This window comes from Impatiens glandulifera, chromosome 3, assembly GCF_907164915.1.
Source record: "Impatiens glandulifera chromosome 3, dImpGla2.1, whole genome shotgun sequence".
Lineage (NCBI taxonomy): Eukaryota > Viridiplantae > Streptophyta > Magnoliopsida > Ericales > Balsaminaceae > Impatiens > Impatiens glandulifera.
In genome coordinates this window covers 51,796,252-51,818,509 of record NC_061864.1, presented here as the reverse complement: position 1 = coordinate 51,818,509, position 22,258 = coordinate 51,796,252, and the positions used below count along the sequence as shown (strand labels likewise).

Sequence of the window (22,258 nt, the reverse complement as noted above, 5' to 3'; positions counted from 1 at the left end):
TTTGGTAAATTTAATTTGGATTAAATATGAATTGGGTAATACGGGTTAAACTCGTTTACTCACCCCTAACCCCTAAGTGTGGGTGAAGATTGAAAGAAAGGATAAAAATTAGGTTTAAAAATAAGAAGAAAGAGAGAAAGGTTAAAATGTTATTTTTATTATTTCATGATAAAAGTCTACATCTATTTGAATTGAGAATATTTGGTTATATATATATATAAATAGTGATGGGAAGTGGGAATGACCGTGCAAGAGAAAAATTATTATTTTCCTCAAACTCCATTTTATATATATATATATATATATATATATTCTTTCCATTTAATTTTCTCAAAATAATTTTTCTCAAACTCCATTTTTTATATATATATATATATATATATATATATATATTCTTCCCATTTAATTTTCTCAAAATAAGTTTGGCCTTTATACAAAATATTCCTAAATAGACACAAGTATTCAACAAATAAGGTAAAAATATTTAAAGTTAGACTTTGAATAAGAATATCCAAACATACAAATTCAACATAAACAAAAGCCCTTTCTTTACATCAGCCTGTTTCAAATATCAACCACCCCCAAATTTAACCTAGCATTGGTGACTGTTCCACCCCCACATGTAAATGTACTATTCAAGGGTACCAAGTTTGGAGTATTCAATGTAAAAATGCAAAGAATGAATGGGTTAATTGAAAGAGAAATGACATTAGAATTATTTTGGCATTTCCGGGCAATTGAGAGTTTTAATCTATAACAAGATTCGCAATACTGCAAGGCCAACCGCAGATATCGACACAAGTGTACCTATGCAGTACTTGATTACCTCATACTTTGCGGCTTCCAATTGAGCCCTCAATCCATGAATTTCCTTTAAAAGGAATAAAGAAAACCAAAATAAACAAATAGTAATGACTAAGGATCCTATTGTTTTTTGGCACTTGATAAAAATACGCTAAAGGTATTGCAAGAGGAAGAAAGTAATTATTCTTACTCGGTCAAGTTTGTTGGTGAGGTTTGTTGTTTCTGCATTCTGATTTGCAAGTTCATCACGTATGCGTCTGTAGAGTTCAATTCCATCAAAGAAAAAAATGGCGGTAAATACAAATGGAATCCAATTAAAGAAATATGGACAAACATGACATTAGTTTCTCACCCTCTTTCAAGATTCAAGTCCAAGCGCTGGCCTGCAGTGACTTTGTCAATCTCGTACCTGTAATTGGAAGTTCAATAAGACAGATCATGTAGACATAAACGAGGCAAAAAAGCTCCACCCGATATTACAGCAAAAACTTACCTAAGCTCGCTACGAATTTTATCTATATCACTTTTAAGCTTTTCAGTTTCGCGTTGAAGCATTGAAAAATGATGCTCCTGCAACAACATATACATGATAACGGACAATAATAGCTAGTCAATATATATCTAGTTTGGAAAGAAACAATAAATTTGTAGCTTTCAAGCACCATAAGTCGGAAGCTTAGACATTGTAGGTTTCAATTCTTATTTTCAAATAAACCTTTATCTCATCATCAATCAAATGATTTAAATCATCGACTAAAACAAAACTAGAGAACCCTTAATTTATTTTTCATAACATTTTCAAATATTAAATACAAATTATATTTTAGTCAATTTTTAAATGACCCAGATTATTTCTAAATAACCCTTCACCAACAAGCACTTAATAAATCCAAAGAAAAATGATTAAAAAATAACAAATAAAAGAATCTTCCATGGAGGAGAATGAGAAAAAAGAGATTATATTCTCATTTTTAAATAAAGCTTGCAAAACATGCAATTCACACAGTTCTTATCCAAATGATCATTTACCAATCAGTCTAACGTTTACAATCATCGTCTTTATAGTGTTGATGCACTGTCATCACTTATTCCAAATAGAAGTTACTGGATTCAGAAAACTCATATAGATTCAATTAGAAAACAAAGAAGATATGCACAAAGGTTTAGATGAGTGGTAATTACAGTGACGACTGCAATCTCCTCCATCTTCTCATCAACAGGTTAAAAATATTTACTGCATAAGAGCAAACTAATAACGACACCAAAACCTAATATTTGTTCTTTGGCTCTAAAAATGTCATTGCATTGACAGTAGAGGCTGTCTGGAATAGAACAGAAAATCACACGCTGAGAAAACCAGACTGAATTGGCAGAATAACTAAGCAATGTTGAGGGAAAACGTAAAAGCTTGTTTGATGTGGGTTTTTTGTGGTTCTTTGAGTTAAATGACTAAAATATCCTTTATATTTAATACTTTAAAATGTTATACAAAATAAAATAAAAAGTGTTTTAGTCGATGATTTAACTGATAATTGGATAAGGGGTTACTTAAATAAATCCAAACAACTCTTCATCAAACAAGGTCTGATGTGTTATCATGCAAAGTTCTCCGATTTCAGGTTGTCATTATGGTGGGGGACGCCTGGAAAGGTTACTTATCGCAGAGAAGGAAGATTACGTTGTTTCCAGAATAAAAGGCAAGAGCCCTCATCCAACAAACACAAAAGCCCTAATTGCCTACACTATCTGTTAAGTACCAGCCTAGATATCTAGAACCTATAGAAAAAATATATGTGAGTGTAAGAATGGCCTAAGCATCAAAAAGAGATAATCCAGATTTAACAGCACAATTCATTCATTACTCTAAATATTACATACTCTACTATTTATTAGCTACTAACCTTTACTCTACTAATAATCTTATTACCCCTGTAATATTACTAATATATCCTACTACTGTTACGCTATCGAGAAGATCCAAGATGTACCAAAACCGAGGGAAGGACTAAGGAGTGCATTTCTCAAGGGAGGTGAATTTGTTTTTTTTATTTCTTTTCTATAACAATAATGATATAGATTGCATCCATAGAACAATACTGAGCTTATTATAGTTCCACGAATACCCAATTTTATATAAGAGATGTCATTTTCCACAACAAACTCGTGCGTAGCCCTGTAATGGCCAGCTAAACTCCAATAAGCTGTGGTTACTTATTGGAGACATACACACTCATTTTTCCAGATAGACATCAATAGTTCATGAAAACACGTGACATAAGGCAAGTTGGTAGGACTTAAGGTGATTTCAATTTGCTTAGAGAAGAAAAGGCGGTCCCTAGATTTACACGATTATTCTAACAGTGAATGAATAGAGTCAGGAAAATGTTTCTTGTGTCTTTGGTTGAATTGTTCATTCGTGATCATAATCTCCATCCTTGTTGGTTACCTTAGCGTTTATGTTTTTTGGTTTTTTGTTGAATGTTCATACAGTGGAGAATTTTGGGAATAGTGGATCGGTTGGGGAAAACAACCAAACTTGAAAAGGAATGGAGGATGATTCTGATCGCCTTTGGTGGACAATATGGGGTGAAGGAATGACACTCAATCAAAATAGAATTAAAGGATTATTTTTCACCTCTTTCTCATCATTTTATAGGGTAGGAACGTCTCTGGTTGGGAGGTCTTTAACATCATCAATCATATGATCAATAATTCTTTCTTTTTTTCTGTTTGTGTTTTGGACTTTTGGTTCATGATGATAGACACATTTTGATGTATTTTCTTTGTTTTTCTTTGAGCATGAGAGCAGTTCATTAGTTACTCTCATTCTGATGAGGCATGCGAGTAGCCTCTTTGTGCTCCAACATCTTTTTATCACAAATAATACAATTACCTTCTAAAAAACTTAACTCCAATAAAGAAAGAAAAAAGAGTGAAGAGTCAGGAAAAAGAAGGCACTCCCATAAATTGTGCCTCCCTAGATTCATGACTTTCCTTTTACTAATAATAAAATGATTATGAGGACTACATCTAAGTCTTCTTTGAGTCTCCTACAAGTGTTAAGTTATGAAACATCCCGCACTAGAATCTGATACTATTTGCCAAAAATTCCAGCCTTTTCTGAGAGTGAAAAATCATTGAAAAACTTTTGGCCAGACATTTATTTGCTTATTCAATTAGATGAATGCAAAACCTGTATTAGGACATCCTAAAAGCTGAAATACATCCAACTTGGCCATTCATACAGCCGTTTATTATGATTTGATAACGAAAGTTACGTTAACTACTACTAATGTTACACCTATTTGTCAACTACTAATGTTACACCTATTTGTCAACTATTGTATTGAGTGATCATGTAACAGGTAGATGGGTAAACTGAAAAGGTATGAAACAATTCAAATAATCAGACAATGAACTTGAAAAAAGACAGAAAACTAAGATAGAGAATCAATTAACAAACAACCTTAATATAAAACAACATACAACAAATTAGTACCTGAGAATTCTGAACTTCGGATTTGAACTTTGCAAGATTTGCATCTTGAAGCATTTCTGACTGAAAAACATTAAGAATGAAGGAAAATGTTTAGAACCAACAACGCTAATCCACTAATCAAACAATCAACAATAAACATAGGTCAAGATACAAGAATACACACATAAAATTCAAACAAAAGAAATAGCAAATGCTTGCCTTTTGCATATCTGTTTTGGTAACAAAAGACTCGGCCACATTTTCCAAGCTATCATTTAGAACTTCGGTAATAGCAGTTGTTATAGCCTCAGCATGTTTTGAAGGTATTCCCTGAGCTTCCAAACTTCTCACCTATCACAATAATAAAACTCTAAAACAATAAGCAAATCAACAACTCCTAAACCTAAAATTCATCTTAAAATTCATATATATAATTACCAAGGCCAAAGTATCGACTAGAAACAAACGCTTTCCGGTCTGCTTAACAAGTTGAGATATATGTCTACAATCGTACCGGTTAGCATACCGATTAGAAGACAAATAATTCCTTAAATACATCGACGAGCCATCAAATCGGAATTTCTCCGCGGAAACGGCAGCAGCAGCAGCAGATACCTTGGAAGCGTGAAAACCTCTGGATTTGATTAAATTAGCACGTAATCCCAATTCCATTACACGCTTACATGCAGCCATTGATTCTTGTGAAATCGTGAAAGTAGATAACACGAGGTTTTGATGGAGAATGTCAAAGTAGAAGAAACGGAGTTTCGTTAAACCATTTATTTTCAGCGAAATTTCAAGAGGATTGGAAGATTAAAAGATGAATGAACGATCTGAAGTCTGAACAAATCGAGAATATATGAATCCGTCTTGTTTGAGGTGATTGAATATGGAGATGAGAGGCGGGAAAAAGCGAAGGAAAGTCTATGGATTTTCGGTCGGAGTCAAGACGTTATCAAGCAGCCACAATCAAGGAAGATGCGGAGAAGACAGCGACGAATACCTGGAAATGGAAAACCGAATACGCGTGTTTTTATATTTTTTGCTGCAAAAATACGCAATATGATTATTTGTATAAAGAATTATCTATTTATCTATAGAATTATAGAATGCTATCCTTTTCTTGAAGAAGAGGTTAGTAGTACTTTCTTACTTTCATTTTTTTTATTTTTATCACTAACTTAGGCCAACTTAGGCCTTGTTCTCTTTGGGTTATTTGAAAGGTAAATTTGAGTAAATGATCCTAAAGAGGGGTCAAATAGTCGATGGTGCGGGCCCATAATTTTAATAGTGCTGGTGACCCCCAAATTTTTTAATGATCATTATACCCCTGCGTCACGCACCCTCCAGATGCGTGACGCACCCTAAACCCTATAAAGTCATAATTTTTTTTTCATTTTCTCTCTCATCTATGTCTTCTCCGCCGGTGAACTCTAATGGCGGAGAAGATTTTCTCTTCTTTTCATCGGTGAAGAACAAATCGAAGAGGCACCGTGGACCATTCCACTATATTCAATGACGTAGAGCGGCGAAGAACTTCCAACGGAGAACTGCGGCTCCAACGACGAACGACGACGGCCAAAAGATAAAATTTCCACTATATTCGTTATATTCGTTTATATTTTGTGTTGTTTTCGTTTACATATGATTGTTTGTGTTGATTTCGTTTATAGAACGTCATTGAATCGCCCTGATTCGTTGAATGCAGGTTGGTTGGTAGGTTGATCCGTATATGGGCTCTTCGGTTAGTTGGTTGCGTCACGCAGTTGCGTTGCGTCACGCGGGTGCGTCACGCTGGCACGTGTCAAATTTATTTGTATTTTCAGCGGCAATTGAAAATCTAGCCATTTTTGTAAAGCTCTTTCATTTACTTTGAGAAAGACGACGAACTTCTCACTAGGGTTACTATCGATTCAGATTCTAGTTGAATTGACCGTTTACTAATTCGAAATTCTATTAATTTAGATGGTTCACTTGATGAATTCCAAGCAGAAATTCAATACAAAGCGCCGGAAAATGGCTCCAGTGAAGCGGGAAATTGTGGACGATGTTTTTCCCGAAGAATACAGACATCCCAGCAAGAGATCTAAGCAACCCTCTTCTCTTTCGGTTCGATTACTCGATTTAGTTTATTTATCATTTGTTTTTTCAATTTCTAACTTTAATTAGAGAATTGGGTTGACTAGAACGATTCGTTTTGATGAGGAATTATTGATTCTGTTGATCGTTAATCGTCATGGTACTGTTTATTTGCAGAAGAAAAGTTTAGGAACATGTGGGTTTCTAATGCCTTCATCTCAGTACAATCCTCTTGATGAACCGAGTCCATTGGGTTTACGGCTAAGGAAGAGTCATTCGCTTCTGGATTTGATACAGATGAGGCTTACTCAAGGGAATATTAATAAGATTGAATCATTAACTAAGGAGGAGCAAAAAGCTGCAGTATCTTCTACATCTAAGAAGCTGAAAGCTTCTAATTTTACTGGTTCTCTATTGAGGATTGGTTTCTGGGAGGTATATAAACTATTGAGGTTTTTTGGATTTAGTTATTATTTTAAGGTGGGTATTTCATTAGTTTTGTTTGGATGCAGTATAAGTCAAGACATGAAGGGGATTTAGTGGTAATTAACTTGCTTCTTTTAATTGTTGTTGTTGGTTCGGTTTTGTGTTTGAATGGCTCTTGAACTACTGCTGGTGAACTTTTGATTTGTATGACAACGATGTGTACAATTTTTTACAGATTTTACGGATGGGCAAACCAGAACTATTTAGATTTGAGAAACTGTGGATCATAATTTCTTCATGTTCAAACTTCTCCTGCAAAGGAGGGGAAACACAGTCCACTTCTAGACATATGGGAAGTTTTCCACATTATGGGCCTTCTCATAATTCATCAGGTAGAGTGCAACTAATTATAGTTTGTAAAGTAATTATTTTGGTGTCCTTTCATTTCATTAATTGACAAATTCTGATCATAATGCAGTAATAGACAACCATGCAATAGAAGAATATGACCAAACCTGATCAAAAGATGTCGAGAATAGATTCACTTGGTGAGCTGCTGGTTAATCTCCCGAAAATTGCTTCTCTCCCATAGTTCTTGTTCAACATTCCAGAGGATTCCAAGATGAACCAAACTAGATAACCTTGAATTTGTTGTTGGGAAAACTTGTTCTAGTAATTGAATGGTTGTTAAGAGGATTCTGAAATCGACGTTAATAAATTGTGTATAGATAATAGGTCTACTGTTTTCTGCTTTAGTCTTTCTTTTAAATGTACAAGGAATATGTATAGTTTCAATTGTAAAAATATTAAGGGTGACAATTTAAGTTGGCAGGGTTAACGATTCTAACATGTCTCGATTCTACCTATTTCGAACCAAACTCGACTTGATTTTTTCATGGTTCGGTCCGCGAAAACTTCAAAAATTCAGTATAAATCAAATTTCAAATATTTATAAAGTTCTCAACATAAGGTGATCATTATTGAGTAATGCCTGATTTACAAACCAATGTAATTACATATTTACTTACCCATCTATGTGATAATATCATGAATTCTCTACAAAGAAAAAAAACAATTTATAAAAGACAGTATAAAGACACATATCATCTGATCTTTGTTGATCATAAAAAAGATCGATCAGATCCAGAAACTAGGGTTCTTCGTCGTCATTTTCCTACACCAAACTGATTAACATGTCGATCTGGCTCTGCAATCTCACGTTCTCTCTTTCTACATGAGACCTTTTATTTCTCTTCTCCAACAGCTGAACTTCCAGGTGTTCAACACATTTTGCATCCTCTTCCAATTGCTCATTTAACCCATCAATCTCTCTATCCTGAATTTTCAACAGACAATGGAGAATACAATTATTAGAGTTTTCGGAGATTCCTATGTATGATACTACAAAGAATTAATTGTTTTACATCTTTCTGTTCATTTTTTGAACAGTTATTCTCCTTATGCTTTCTACAACATCAACATTCACAAGTTTGCGCACCTGCGTTACGCACTTGCGTTACGCACATGCGTTACGCACCTGCGTGAGGCAGCTACGTGACGCACCTGCGTGAGGCACCTGCGTTACGCACCCGCATTCACGAGACGCACCCGTATTCCGCCGCAACTGTGTCATTTACCTAATTAATCCATAATCCATAAACCCTAACAAACAATGCATTCAAAGAAAGAAATAAAAGGAAAGAGTAAGCATACTAGTAGCAGCGGACATCCTTCCTTCGTTGGGATTCCGACGTCTTCATTGGGATTCCGACATCGGGGTCGTAGTCTTTTTAGAGAGAAGGAGGAGAAGGGGAGAAGAGGAGGTGAAGAGAGAGAACATGGAAGAAAGAAATAGAAAGAACTGAAAATTTTCTAATTATATAGCAAGGGCATTGTGGACTTTTCACAATGTCCTCGGGTGCGTCACGCAACTGGAGAGTGCGTGACGCAATAGGGGTATTTTCGTCAGAAAAAAAAATGGGGGTCACCAGCGCTATTTAAAATAGCAGCCCTCACCATCCGCTATTAGACCCCTTTTTAGGGTCATTTCCTCAAATTTCCCATTTAAAAAACTCAAACCAAATCACTTTTCCAATCAATCACTTCTCAACAACCACATCACTCATTTCATTAACTAAAATACTAAAATATCCTCTAATTTAAATTATTATTTTATATTTTATTTATATATATCAATACCCTTAAGTCTTTTTACCCAAAATAATTATTACCTCCTCAAAATCATCACCTATCAATTAATTTTTCTCTCACTTGGTTTTTTTAAAAACTCCTAACCGAACAAGGCCTTATTTAAATTATTATTATTTTTAACAAAACAAACTAATATATTTAATTTTTAATCAAATTTGTAAGGTATAATATTTATAAAATGTAAATATATATTTATAAATTAAAAATATATATTATGTATTTAAATAAATAAATTAATATAATTAATTTTTATAAATATAACTATTTTATAATGTCATAAACTTATTATTATTTTTAATTAATTTTAAATGTAGATATATATATTTTAAGATTGTTAATGTATATATTTAATTATATATATAATAAATATTTTTTAAACTAAATTTTTATTAGTTTAAGTAAACACTCGATTTTAATTTTACGCAAAAAGTTTTACACGTGATCAACAATTTAGAGTAAAGTCTCGATTTTGACTGAATTGTCTAATCAAAATTATCAATTAATTTGTCATTATATATTAATAAAATAAAATTACAAAATTAGCATTGACTATTTGGGCTTATCTAATTACTTGTAAGATTTTGACTTTTAATTGATATTTATTTGTTTTTAAAATAGATAATAAATATAAATATTGCAAAAACATTATAAGCTAAACACTAGATCAATTTGGGGAGTAATATTATTGTTTTTATTTTTTTTATTATTTATAATTTTTTGATTGTGTTTATTTTTAAATATATATTAGATCTAAATCATAAAAGGTAAGAGAAGAAACCTAGATATCGAGGATTTAGTGTCTCTCCGCCGCCGCCTTCATTGAAAATTTCACTCGATTTGGTGGCTCTCTCTAGTGTTGAGAGACTTTTATCTTGTAACCTCCCGATTTGAGATGAATACGTTTCGCTATAGGTCTTGGTTCCCAAATAATCGTCGCATTTGTAAGTGAAATAATCATTCTTGTTACGTTTTTTGTCTCGTTAATATATATTATGATTCGATCTGAGTTTTACCATGTTTTGATTTGACAAGACAGGAGAAAAACACTAAATCTTTTACTTCGGTTTGATCGGAGATCATCGTATCAAGTATTTGAGAACTATTGGATTAAGGTTAGTACTATTTTGCTTTTAAATGTGATTTTGCTTGTGAAATCACATAAAAAAAAGGATTTTGGTTAGATGGAAACAAATTTTGGTATTATTTATGCTTAAGTTTTATAACCTAATGAAACTTAATTGGAATTTGTATTTATTCTTGATTTCAGTTTAATTTTTTTCTCTTTGTTTTTCCTTTATGGTTCAGATTGTTAAATCAAATCCCTAAAAACTCTTGCTGTTCCTAGTGATTTTATATGACCTTTACTTAATGATTTAAATGAAATGAATAATCTTTGTTATGCAATATGAACTTAGGAAAGAAGTTCATACTAAATGTGTCATCCATTGAATGCTAGTTTTAATTATTAACCTTGTGTGTCAGACTTATTTTGTTTCTTTAACTTGTGTCAGGATAATATATATTACCTAATGAACTTGTAAAATTGACTGAAATTACATATCATATTGGTTAACTCTATTAAATAATGACATCATTAATTACTTATTTTCTAGTTATTTCATGACTTTTGTGTTAGTGTGAATCACTCATGAAAAAACTTAACTTCTACAAGTATGTACATACATGATTTAGAACTTGATGAAGTTCACATAAAAAACATGATTGAATAATTTGAACTATTTTTAAAAATTCAATATGCAAAATAAGTATGAATGCCATATATATATTGAAAAAATTAAATTATATTTCAAAGGATGAAATGGCTTAACTATAATATAACAAATAACATATTAAAAAGATAAATTAATATTAAATCTGATAATGTATGAAAGTAAAAAAAGGTAAGCCTCTTTTTCCATGACTGTATGTAGCAAGTTTATTTTTTACTTAAAACAGTATATTGTTCACTTAAAATCCCAAAAAATAAAGTAAAAAAACATCTAACAGAGAGCTTTTTCCATGTAGAAAATGACTGACTATACAAGGAACATAATCTAACCATCATCTCCATTCAAGCTGAGCTTCATTTGTGAGCATGTCTACAAGTAGACCCTTTCTTACAATGTCCACCCCGATGGAACATGCATATACGGGAACTATTATTGGTTTTTTTACTATCATATCCCCTGCCTGCCCGTCCACCATTATAACCAGAACCCGAACCCCTACCTGAAAACTTGTTCCCATTATTATTCTGGTGGTCGTTTCCCCATGTTCCCGAATTACTCGGCGGACCGCTCCAACCGGGAAGGTTTGCATTTCCCAACTGAGGACCCAACCCACCTTGGGATTGGACTGGAGGAGGAGGACCCAACCCACCTTGGGATTGGACTGGAGGAGGAGGACCCATATTCCCACCCGGTTGTTGTGGGCACCACATTTGAGGCTGATTTGTGTTGGGTGGGGGTGGGGGTGGATACCATCCGGATGGGTTACACATTTGTGGGAACCAACCTGGGTTCATCATACCGGGTTGCATAAACCCGGCCATAGGTGGTGGTCCGACCCAACCAGGGTTCCAGTTCATATTTCCAGTTGCCTGGACTGGTCCGGGTCCCACCCAACCCGGCATTGGTCCCCAAGTCATGTTTGACCCGTCGGGTCTTGGTCCGGGTGGAAATGGATTGTTTTGTACGGCCCAAGGTGAAGGTTGCTGATTGTTAAGGGGTAAACCTGGATTAGAGTAGTTTGGACCCGGAATCTGAACATAAGGCTGCCCTTGAGGCATATGATGTGAAGGAATTTCAGGCTGAGTTGATTCTCCGTTCAAATGCGGATTCAGTATGGTACTTATCTCAGGATTAATCGTCGAAGAATGTGACAGCTGTCCACCACTGACAGTGGCGGTTAAAGGAAGTGGTTGTTGAGGGGCTGCTGGATTCATATTACCATCCTGACTGTTGATTCCAACCGGAGGCGGCTGTAGTGGAGCTGCTGGATTCATATTACCATCTTGACTGTTGATTCCAACCGGTTGCGGTGGTTGCGGGGCTGCTGGATTCATAGTACTATCCCACCTGCTGATTCCGACCCGTTGCGGTGGTTGCGGGGCTGATGGAATCATAGTACCATCCCAACTGTTGATTCCAACCGGAGGCGGTTGTTGTGGGGCGATTGGATTCATACTACCATCCCGACTGTTGATTCCGACTGGAGGTGGTTGATGTGGGGAAGCTGTATTCATATTACCATCCCGATTGTTGATTCCAACCGGAGGCGGTTGTTGTGGGGCGGCTGGATTCATATTACCATCCCGACTGTTGATTCCAACTTGAGGCTGTTGTTGCGGGATTGCTGGATTCTTATTAACATCCCGACTGTTGATTGCAACCGGAGGCGGTCTTTGCGGGGCTGCTGGATTCATATTTCCATCCTGACTTTTGATTCCAACGGGAGGTGGTCTTTGCGGGGCTGCTGGATTCATATTACCATCCTGACTTTTGATTCCAACCGGAGGCTGTCTTTGCGGGGTTGCTGGATTCATATTACCATCCTGACTTTTGATTCCAACCGGAGGCTGTCTTTGCGGGGCTGCTGGATTCATAATACCATCCTGACTTTTGATTCCAACCAGAGGATGTCTTTGCGGGGCTGCTGGATTCATATTACCATCCTGACTTTTGATTCCAACCGGAGGCTGTCTTTGCAGGGCTGCTGAATTCATATTACCATCCTCACTTTTGATTCCAACTGGAGGCTGTCTTTGCGGGGCTGCTGAATTCATATTACCATCCTTACTTCTTATTTGCGGGGCTGCTGGATTCATATTAACATCCTGACTTTTGATTCCAACAGGAGGCGGTTGTTGTGGGGTTTGTTGCAGAGCTGCTGGATTTATATTACCATCCTGTGTTGAAAATTTTGACACAACTTGAACTATTGGCGACGATTTCATCCCTTTGTCGTTTTCTCTTGTTTCAAGCTTTACGGGATTTGGTGGGGACGAAAGAGGAATTTCCACGCTTTGTGATTGCTGATGAAATTTTCCGGCCAAGGCATCTGTCAAAAGTATAGAGGTTTCTTCACCTTCCTTATTTCTCCAAACTTTAAGATCAGTTGGGAAGTAACCATTGTTACTCCATTTCCGCAGCTGAACAACTGAAAATAGTCCTTGAGTTTTTCCAGATGGATCCTTATAAAGCCATGATTTTTCAGTTTCGATGATCTTAGGAGGATTAGATGCAGAACTAGTGAATGACTCTGATTTTACAACAGTTTCAGATTTCGTTTCAGGCTTCATCTTGCCCAAATGTAAGCCTCCATCTTGAACTTGATTCCTTGAACTGCTTTCATCCAGATGTTTGCTAACAGAAGATTTATCGTCAATTTTGTTTGAAAAATCTTTGCCAGAATTGCTTCTGGAGAATTCCAAGTTATTATAGGAGGACTTTTTCGATCCACTTCCTGAATTTGTAAGATTTCCTCTTCCAGGAGAAATTGTCTCTCTCCCATTATTCCTGCTAAAGCCAGAACCTGCCCCAGGTCTCAGGTAATTTTCTGCAAAAAACCCATAAATAAAACTTATTCATCAATTTTGAATTCACCCTTCAATTGTGAAACCGTGATGATATGAACACTTTATATGCGATAACTTATAGCGTTTTTTTACTCCATTGAAACTCTACACACACATAAGACCACTTTTGCTAACTGAGCCCTTGAAGCGAAATTGTGTGGCTAAGAGTTTGAATGAAAAAATTATGTAAAAAGAAATAGTTAAGGGCAATTTAAAAAATAGAATCACTTAGCTTACAAACTCTAGCTAAGGTTATAATTGAAAGTTGAAGTTAGTCAGTCAGAAATTTATAGGTTGTTTCATGCCTAGCAAATAGCAATTATAAGTGTTTCCACATGAGGCCATTAAGGGCTTATTTATGGGTTTACTCCAAGTAATCTATAGATAGGGAAAAGAAAGTATGACATGCAAGGGGGAAAATGAGATTATAAAAGAAAAAACCTTGTGCAGTAGTAGCCTTATCGCTATCATCATCTTCAGATTCATAGTTTGGATCCATTTTTGGGTCTGTGCGTATTTCTGGGATTTCATCCAGTCTTCGTCGGCGTTCTTCAGGTGTCCTGAGAAACTGTAGTTTCTCCACACATTCCCTAAGCGTGTCAATTTGTAAAGGATCACATCTAACAACTTAACGCTAATGGTAACCATTTCTTTATAAAATAATATTCTAGTTACTGTAAGTGCTTGTTTGATATGGGTTTATCTCGAAATACTTTTTTTTTCATTTTTATCTCGTTCATTTAAAAATTTGATTATTTGGATGTGGTTTCTTAGAATTTACTATTAAAATGTTTAAAAAAAAGTAATAATATTTTGGTATTGCAAATCTAGAAGAAAAAGGATATTCTTTTTTGCGTCCTTTCTCACTTGCACGGTCGCGAAGATGAAAAAGTCTCTGTGTCTCAGCCTCCAGACACTGCATTATGAAAAATGAGCTTTATACTAAAATTGTTAACTAAATATGATACATTCAATGGACAGAGATGACAAAGAAGATTTTAATAGTGTTTTTGGGCTCTTTAGCCATTTTAGCAAATCTGTTTAACGGGTTGCATAGCAAGATTCTTTCATACTCCTAGAAAATCGATCTGGTTTCAAAAAAAGTATGCACATGAAAAGTAATTTTTTAAAAGACAGACGTTTAGTGTTATATAATAGCATCACCAATCATATCAATAAAATGAAACTAACATAATACAAAGGAATCCAAAATCTTACATCATTAACTCTAGCAACATGCATTATAGTTGCCTTGTGCAGAATGTCTCCCTGAAATAAAGAACATACACAACGATCTTAGAATTCAACCAAGGATATGATTTGAACCTGAATAAATTGTATAGTTACCACAGTCAGCCTATTGATAAGCCCACATTTTATGCTCTGTCGTAGCCGTTTGCATTCATCCTTCAAGATCAAAAATACAAATGTTTAAAACTTTGCTAAGCCGATTATATACCCAATCAGAACACGATATATATATATATATATATAGATAATCAAATTACCTCAGTGAATTCTTGGTTGGAAATGGTATCAATTCCCACCACCTCAGTTTTGTCTAAGTTTAATACTTCTAGGAAGAAACTAGTGGTCCTTTTACCAACTTTATACGGTTTGGGAGCCTTAGTTGTACCTGAGAACAGAGATCATTAAGTCGTAGAATTACAATATAACAGATAAAAAAATGAAATAAATAATCATCATTAAAAAAATATATATATACCTATAACTTGAACCAGCCTATAGAGATCTTGCTTTTGATTATTACCAGGTATTCTTATTCTAACAAAAGTCCCAACAACTGTGTCATGAAATTTGTCAACATCTTCAAGAACATCCTCAACAAGCTTTCTTCGCAAATAGATCAAATTTATATTGTGATTATCAATGGCAGCATAGTCGTTAAGATTGGATTGAAGACCTCTGTCATAACCTTTCTTCCTTATTCTACGTTTCTTTTCTTTACTTCCCCCCTTAATTGGAGAATCATTATTTTCATCTCTTTCCACTTGGTTAACATCAGTATCCACAACAGTGCCTTGAACATCATCTATGTGAGTATCATCTTTTATAAGAAAGTGAGATTCAAGAAGTTTTAACATTTCAAAATGTCCAACACGAGCTTTTCCAAATAGATTTTCTAGTCTTGCATCACAAATAATTTGACTTTTTCTACGAGGATCGCGGAGTTTGTTTGTTTTTATATATTCAAGTAATAAGGCCTGAACATCAAACTGAGATAAAACTGAGTTGTCACCGTCCTTCATGTGCATAACAAACTCTAGAAGCTCTTGTGATGCCCATCCACGAGACACAAAAGCTATTTCTGAAGTATTTGGTAAGCCAATCTCTTCGGTCTTCTCTCGCCTTTTGGATTTCCTCTTTGATAATCTTCTTTTCGATTTTCTATCCTCTAGGTGCTCTGAACTGTCTGAACCAGAATGACCATTATTGACATCAATATTTTCTTCATTTGCTTCCTCTTTCCCAATGGATACATCGGGCCCTCTCCGTGGATTTTTTGCCAGGGCAAGTTCATCAGTAGTAATGGACAGTTTTTCCTTCAGATCTGTCCAATAATCCTTGAATAGGAACTCCCAACTGCTCTTGTCATCAAAGTCCACTTTATCCTGAAGAACATAACAGGACAATTGAGCTTTTCACAGATATACAGGATAGAAACTGCAGAATAAGTTAAATGTAAACCAAAGTCCAAACATTTAAGTGCACTGTAACTTGAATCCAATGTTGAAAAGGACAAAACCTGCAGAGAATGTTAACTATACAACCAAGAAGTCAATACAATTGACAAAACAAAATGTTTCCTTGGTTGGCTTTCCCTTTAATCTTCTTTCCCCTATCTGTTAAATATTTTGATTGTTGTTTGTATTGCGGTCGCAATTCATGACTAGTTAATATACTTTGAAGTATGTAAGTGTGAAGAAACTTTGCGATATTATGTTTTATAGATATAACTTGTCACATGAGCCTTTTTGGAAATTGATATTTTATCACAATCACTGTTGAAAAATATCAAAATAAAAAATGAGTGATTATGTTTGCATTTGATATGAAAAGTAATATTGAACTTTTTGAGTGTAAGAAGTTATCAGGGTTTTAGATTGTGATACAAAATATTTTTTTGGATAACACATTTTAGCCAAATGGGAATTTTGTTTTCCAGATTTTTGTCAGTTTGATGAAAATCTCATACCAAAAAGGCTGATAATTGAAAGGACTTGAACAAAATAGAGAAGGCAAATTAATTTTGTGTGTTGTTTTCTGAGCAAAATATAGAGAGGAAGACCCAATGATTCTCCAAAGATTCCTTTGTTAAACTTATATGCTTAGGAAAGTTATTGACATTAATAACTTTCATAAGAAATTGAATTAATGATGCATTATGCATATCTATTGTCCTTGTGAATAACTATTTTTCATAGTATAGTAAAAAAAACAGTTAAGATACTAGGTAGCCGGTAGGTTAAATATGAGAGAGGTGCACACTAACCCCAGGCATTTTCACTGTGACCCTGATTAGTTTTTACCTACAATTGGCTTTGTTCGGTATGAGGTAAGAATCTTGAAGTTGAAATACATGCAAGATGAGATATCATAGTCTTAAGTGAGCTTTAATTCAGAATTCCAGTTAATTGCACCATGGTGTGCCCATAGTTCACACTCACACTGAAACAGGGTGTAATAATATAGGTTTTCATATCATTCGACCAAATACACAAGAGATAGATTATACTCTAACATATATAAGTACTACGAACATGATCATGTCATTTGTAACAGTTAACTGAAGTCAAGGTTATCCAGATATAAGCCCCATGTTAGATTTTAAAGGAAAAATAATGAAATTTACAAAGCTAACCATGTGCTAAGTACGGACTTGTTTGATCTGGGTTTATTTCCAAATAGATTGGTTAAATGACTAGTTTGATGAAAAAAATAGATTAAATGACTAAAATATCCTTAATATTTTTAAAAGTTATAAAGAACAAAGTAAGGGTATTTTGGGTTTTAGTTGTCAATTCAAAAGATTTGATAGAAGTGATCAATGATGAGATGTTGGTTTATTTGGATTAAATCCAAAGAAATCACATCAAATCCTAAGAGATAATAGTTATTAATCTCCTCAAAGATTCTCCTCCACCATGGCCATATATGCAGTAACATATATGGTATCTCCCAACAATACATAATTATGCAGGTATTATCACTATGTTCATACATATGGAGAGTAACCTACAGAACGGCTACTATTATGATGACTAACAAAGATGGGAGAATAAAAGTTAAAACACAAATATTAACTCATACATCCACGCTAACCCAGAAAAAGGAAAAATAATAAGAAAACAACAAAAGCGTAAAAATACGAAAAGAAAAGAAATTGAGAAAATAGACAAATATGGAAAGAAAAAATAAGATGTAAACAAGACGCAAACACTCAACATACCTTATTGTCTGATGCCTCGTTATTTTCAATCAACATCACGGTCTTCATGCAAGTCTCACAAAAACCTTTGTTTCCTCGAACACATAAGATAACGGCATCTTTAGTGCACACTTTGCACACAGAAAATGTGCATGTATAACATGAATAGTGTCCATTCTTCTCACAAATGCTACAAAGATGCCAACCTGAAATAATAGGTAAGATATATAAGCATACTTTCAATTTTCAATTCCTTTGGTTGGTGGATGACGGAGATGGATAAAAGCAGGTACATTGAAATTGGTTGGAACCGATGTTTCATTCAGCTCATTTTAGGAGATTTTGGGGTTTTATTGGGCTCAGGTTTTGGGGAGTATCATTGTTGTTTATGTCGGTTTGTTCCAGATTCACTAGAATAGAAAGGGTATCGTTACCTCCATTTTTTCTTGTCCTCTATCTGTCATCATTTTCTTATGTTCATATCATTTTGATTTTCTTTTCCTTTTTAATGAAATGAATTTTGTTCAAAATAAAGAAATGCCAATAATTCCTGGATACAAGTCCAAATGCATTTGATGTAAAAGGATAACCATGCCACTTTCAAATTCTTCGTATTGATCCAACCGTCCCATTGTCATGAAATTTAGATAGCACCTCCAATTATATGCCACCACTTTTTTTAGTTGTATCTAGACTATGTTCATGTACACTAACCCGGATGAGAGATTAGTTTGAAAGGGTGTAGGAAACATTAGGGATTAAACAATCAAACTTATATGGAAGATGTTCCAAGTAAACATGAACAATTAGTAGTTTCATCAGTATCCTATTCTCCATTGAACTCCCTGGACAACTTATAAAGACACAGCTTGCTTAACAAATAACAATAGTAAGATTTGCATACATGAGTCAAATAACAAAGGAAGAAGTGATTTCATTTTTGTTTGGCATAACAAAATTTCTCAATTATGATCCAAATTATAATGAGATATTTTTCTCCATCATTATCAGATTATTTTAGATCACTGAATTTTTGGCAAACATAACAAATATAGTTTTTTTCAAGATTATATAATAAAAATGAAAAAATCTGATACCAAAACAGCCCAATGTATCTTGTTACAATGACATTTCTATACCGGTACAGTTTGTGAAGACAATAAAGAAAATATAATATTGACAAATAGGAAGAGTTCTGATCTGAGGAGAACAAAACTCACCACAATTCCATCGACCTTTTGCTCGAAAAAATGCTTCATCGCGATTGACACAGGAAGGGTGGTATACCTTAGGACATCCCCTGAAACGATAAACCATTAAGGCATTAACAGAAAACAAGCAGTGCATGAAAATCATATTTCATGTATTATGAGGCAAATTATCCAGTGAATTTTCATGCATACCTACGATCACATAACACAAGCTCTCCACCATCAAAACAAATGAAACAAACATCTTCTCCAATGGTGGTCCTAGTTGAAGCTCGTGTGGAAACCTTAGCATTCTTTCCTCTTTTTCTCTTCCCTGCGGCAATGGTTACATTATCTAGTTCTGGCACATCTATCACATCCGTCTCTATCTCCATTTCAGTCTCAGCAGTTGGTGGGTCGTCCTCTTCCATTGACTCTTCACCATCATCATCTTTTGTTGGAGTGCAACCAACAACATCTTCTACACCATCCAGAAGCTGAATATGATTCTCTTCCATCTCTGTAACCCCAACATTTTCTTCTCCCATGACTTCATCTTCCTCACACAGTTCAGCAGCAACAATGGATTGCAGACTTACTTCTACATTGTCAGGTTCAGGTGCAGGATCTCCCACCGTCCCTTCCATCCCTATGGCTTCATCTTTTTGTCCCAATTTAGAAATAACTGAGGACTCCACATCCACATTGTGTTCTTCATCCATCACTTCAACTTGTTCCTTTTCAATGGCTTCATATTCCTCACCCAGTGTATCAAAGGATTGCAAAATGTCTGATCGGGGCAAACAATTGCCTACACCATCTTCAACACTCTGGGTCTTTACACAATTCTCGATATCATAATCCATTTTAGTAGGAATATCACATGTTACAACCGCTTCAACATAACCGTCACCTTCTTCATTTATATGTATCTTAATTTCCTCATCTTGGATTATAGACCAAGTGTTAGAAATCTTAAGCTCTGAATCATCAAAATCCAAAGAAATGTCATTTCCTATCATCATATCTCCTGGTATATGCACCGATGAATGGTCGCCAAAGAACTCCACATCATCCTGCTCGGACCAACTGGGTAAACTACATTCAACATCATCCTCTCCCTGACGATCAACAACATCAGCCGCAGTCTCCATAAACATATCCATTCCAACCAACTGAGTCACTTCATCCTCAACCTTTCCCTCTTCCTCGACAGCTAAAGAAGGCGGCGGCGGCGGCGGAGACGAACCCACTATCAGTTGCGAATCACAAAGATGGGGAAGAATTGAGGAACCCATATCGCTTCTTTCCTCGGATTTTAAGATCTCCGTAGCATCTAAAGGTTTGTCTTTTGTATCATGTACTTCGTTGTCCATTGTGAAAATCACTTTCTCATCCTCGTCTTCCATAAGCGTAATTTAAACCCTAACCCTAGTTCCACATCACATACATACGTATAAATATATATGCTTTGATGTTATAGAATGTCTCTCCTCACCCCTACGCCATTCTGAAAGAAAGGAGAAAGAGAGAGAGAACTCAAGAACAGAGTCGGTCACTCAGCAATAAGGATTTTCAGTATTTGAGGAAATCGAATAGAGGATTCAGACAATTATATATTGGGCTAGATAAAACTATATATTGGGCCTTCAAATTACATTATATATGGGCCTCAAGTCCATTTAACATATCTCAATGAAAAATTAAGACAGAAGGAAGGAGAAACTTCTTTAAAATCGCTAGTTTTATTGTTTTATTTCTAATTCTATGTCGCCATAAATTAAGTTGAAACTAGGGTTAATGATTTATTACTAAATTATATTTTTTTTTCAAAAATAATAATAAAATCAATCACATTAATTATATGAATAAATAATATTTTTTTTCAAAAAGTAATAAAAAAATCAATCACATTAAATAAAAAATAATAATAAATAAATAACACTAAAAATAAATAATATTTATAAAAAAATAATCAATTATATTAATTCATTTATATGAATAAATATTTTTTTTTGTAATTTATAAATATATATTATATTTTTCTATAAAACCGTATAAAATTATAAAATAAAATCTTACACTACTAAATTTAAAATAGTAAAATTTAACTATAGGAAGTGTTGATATAATTTTGATTTGTTAGTCACATTTATAATTCAAATTTTAAAATTTAACTAAAGATTTTATGAATAATAAAATTTTAAAAGTTAATTAAAAATTTTATGAATAAAATAATATTTTAAGAGTGAACTAAATATTTTAATGAATATAAAAAGACTCTCTTTATTTATTTATATATATATATATATTTCATGTTCATTAAGGGAAAATGGTTCAAAACTCTTCTTCAAGTTCATGAATTCGAAAGAACGAAAAAGTAAGGAAATGAGTGTAAAGATGATCAAACTTCTTACTCGGGGCGGGGTTGTCCGATGCCGATTCCTACTCAGCAGGAAGAGAAGACTTAAGATAAGAATGAGAGTACTTAATACTCACCATTGACAACTAGCACTAGTGAACTTATTTATCGAGACCAAAAAGGTAACTAAAACTAGTGAGATTAGATATTCAACTTTAGAGCAAGAAATCGTTAACCACACTTATATAAGGATTTAACTCCTCTATCCTTTCAGATGATTCTCGACAAAATTTACGCATGGATTACTCTAAAGAAGCAACCACCCCAACAAGGTCTACTATCCAACACCTAAACACCCAAAACCATTACATTAAACTACCCACGAAATATCCCAAGCCAGTGGACGTAAGCTAACAAGCATCACAAGATGGATGCATTCTGGGAAGCTCCATCATCATGTTGATCATCTCCTCCAACTGCTCCGAAGTCAATTCAACCAAGTGTTAGTGCTCAACATGGTCGTTCCACCCGCAGCGCTGGCTGTCTCGTCTCCAAACCCTATATATGCTCTCTAGTAGTGTGTGAATCCGCGCTTTTTTCCTTGTATGATCCATTGTTCGTCCCTAAAGAAATTACCCTAATTATTTAATTAATTAATTTAAGTAGCTATTATTTAGTTAGT

The 22,258-nt window shown here is 34.5% G+C and overlaps 2 protein-coding genes across 3 annotated transcripts; both read right to left on the bottom strand.

Annotated features, from left to right (window-relative positions):
* Window positions 1-461: 461 nt before the first annotated feature.
* Window positions 462-5,319, bottom strand: LOC124933061 (protein FMP32, mitochondrial-like). The gene is made up of 7 exons (XM_047473786.1): window positions 4,721-5,319; window positions 4,502-4,633; window positions 4,304-4,363; window positions 1,298-1,374; window positions 1,157-1,213; window positions 995-1,061; window positions 462-871 (listed from the first exon to the last, which is right to left on the bottom strand). The coding sequence occupies exons 1-7, from the start codon at window positions 4,973-4,975 to the stop codon at window positions 752-754; spliced, it is 768 nt and encodes a 255-aa protein (XP_047329742.1). The 5' UTR covers window positions 4,976-5,319; the 3' UTR covers window positions 462-751.
* A 5,529-nt stretch (window positions 5,320-10,848) lies between these two features.
* LOC124929001 (zinc finger CCCH domain-containing protein 19-like) lies at window positions 10,849-20,750 on the bottom strand. 2 transcript variants are annotated; one of them, XM_047469255.1, is made up of 11 exons: window positions 19,428-20,750; window positions 19,245-19,324; window positions 18,046-18,230; window positions 15,301-16,207; window positions 15,083-15,210; window positions 14,922-14,981; window positions 14,793-14,843; window positions 14,420-14,490; window positions 14,016-14,170; window positions 11,378-13,555; window positions 10,849-11,341 (listed from the first exon to the last, which is right to left on the bottom strand). In XM_047469255.1, the coding sequence occupies exons 1-11, from the start codon at window positions 20,621-20,623 to the stop codon at window positions 11,082-11,084; spliced, it is 5,271 nt and encodes a 1,756-aa protein (XP_047325211.1). In that variant the 5' UTR covers window positions 20,624-20,750; the 3' UTR covers window positions 10,849-11,081. The 2 variants fall into 2 exon arrangements, with proteins under 2 accessions (XP_047325211.1, XP_047325210.1); XM_047469254.1 differs by having other exon boundaries at window positions 10,849-13,555.
* Between the last annotated feature and the right edge of the window lie 1,508 nt (window positions 20,751-22,258).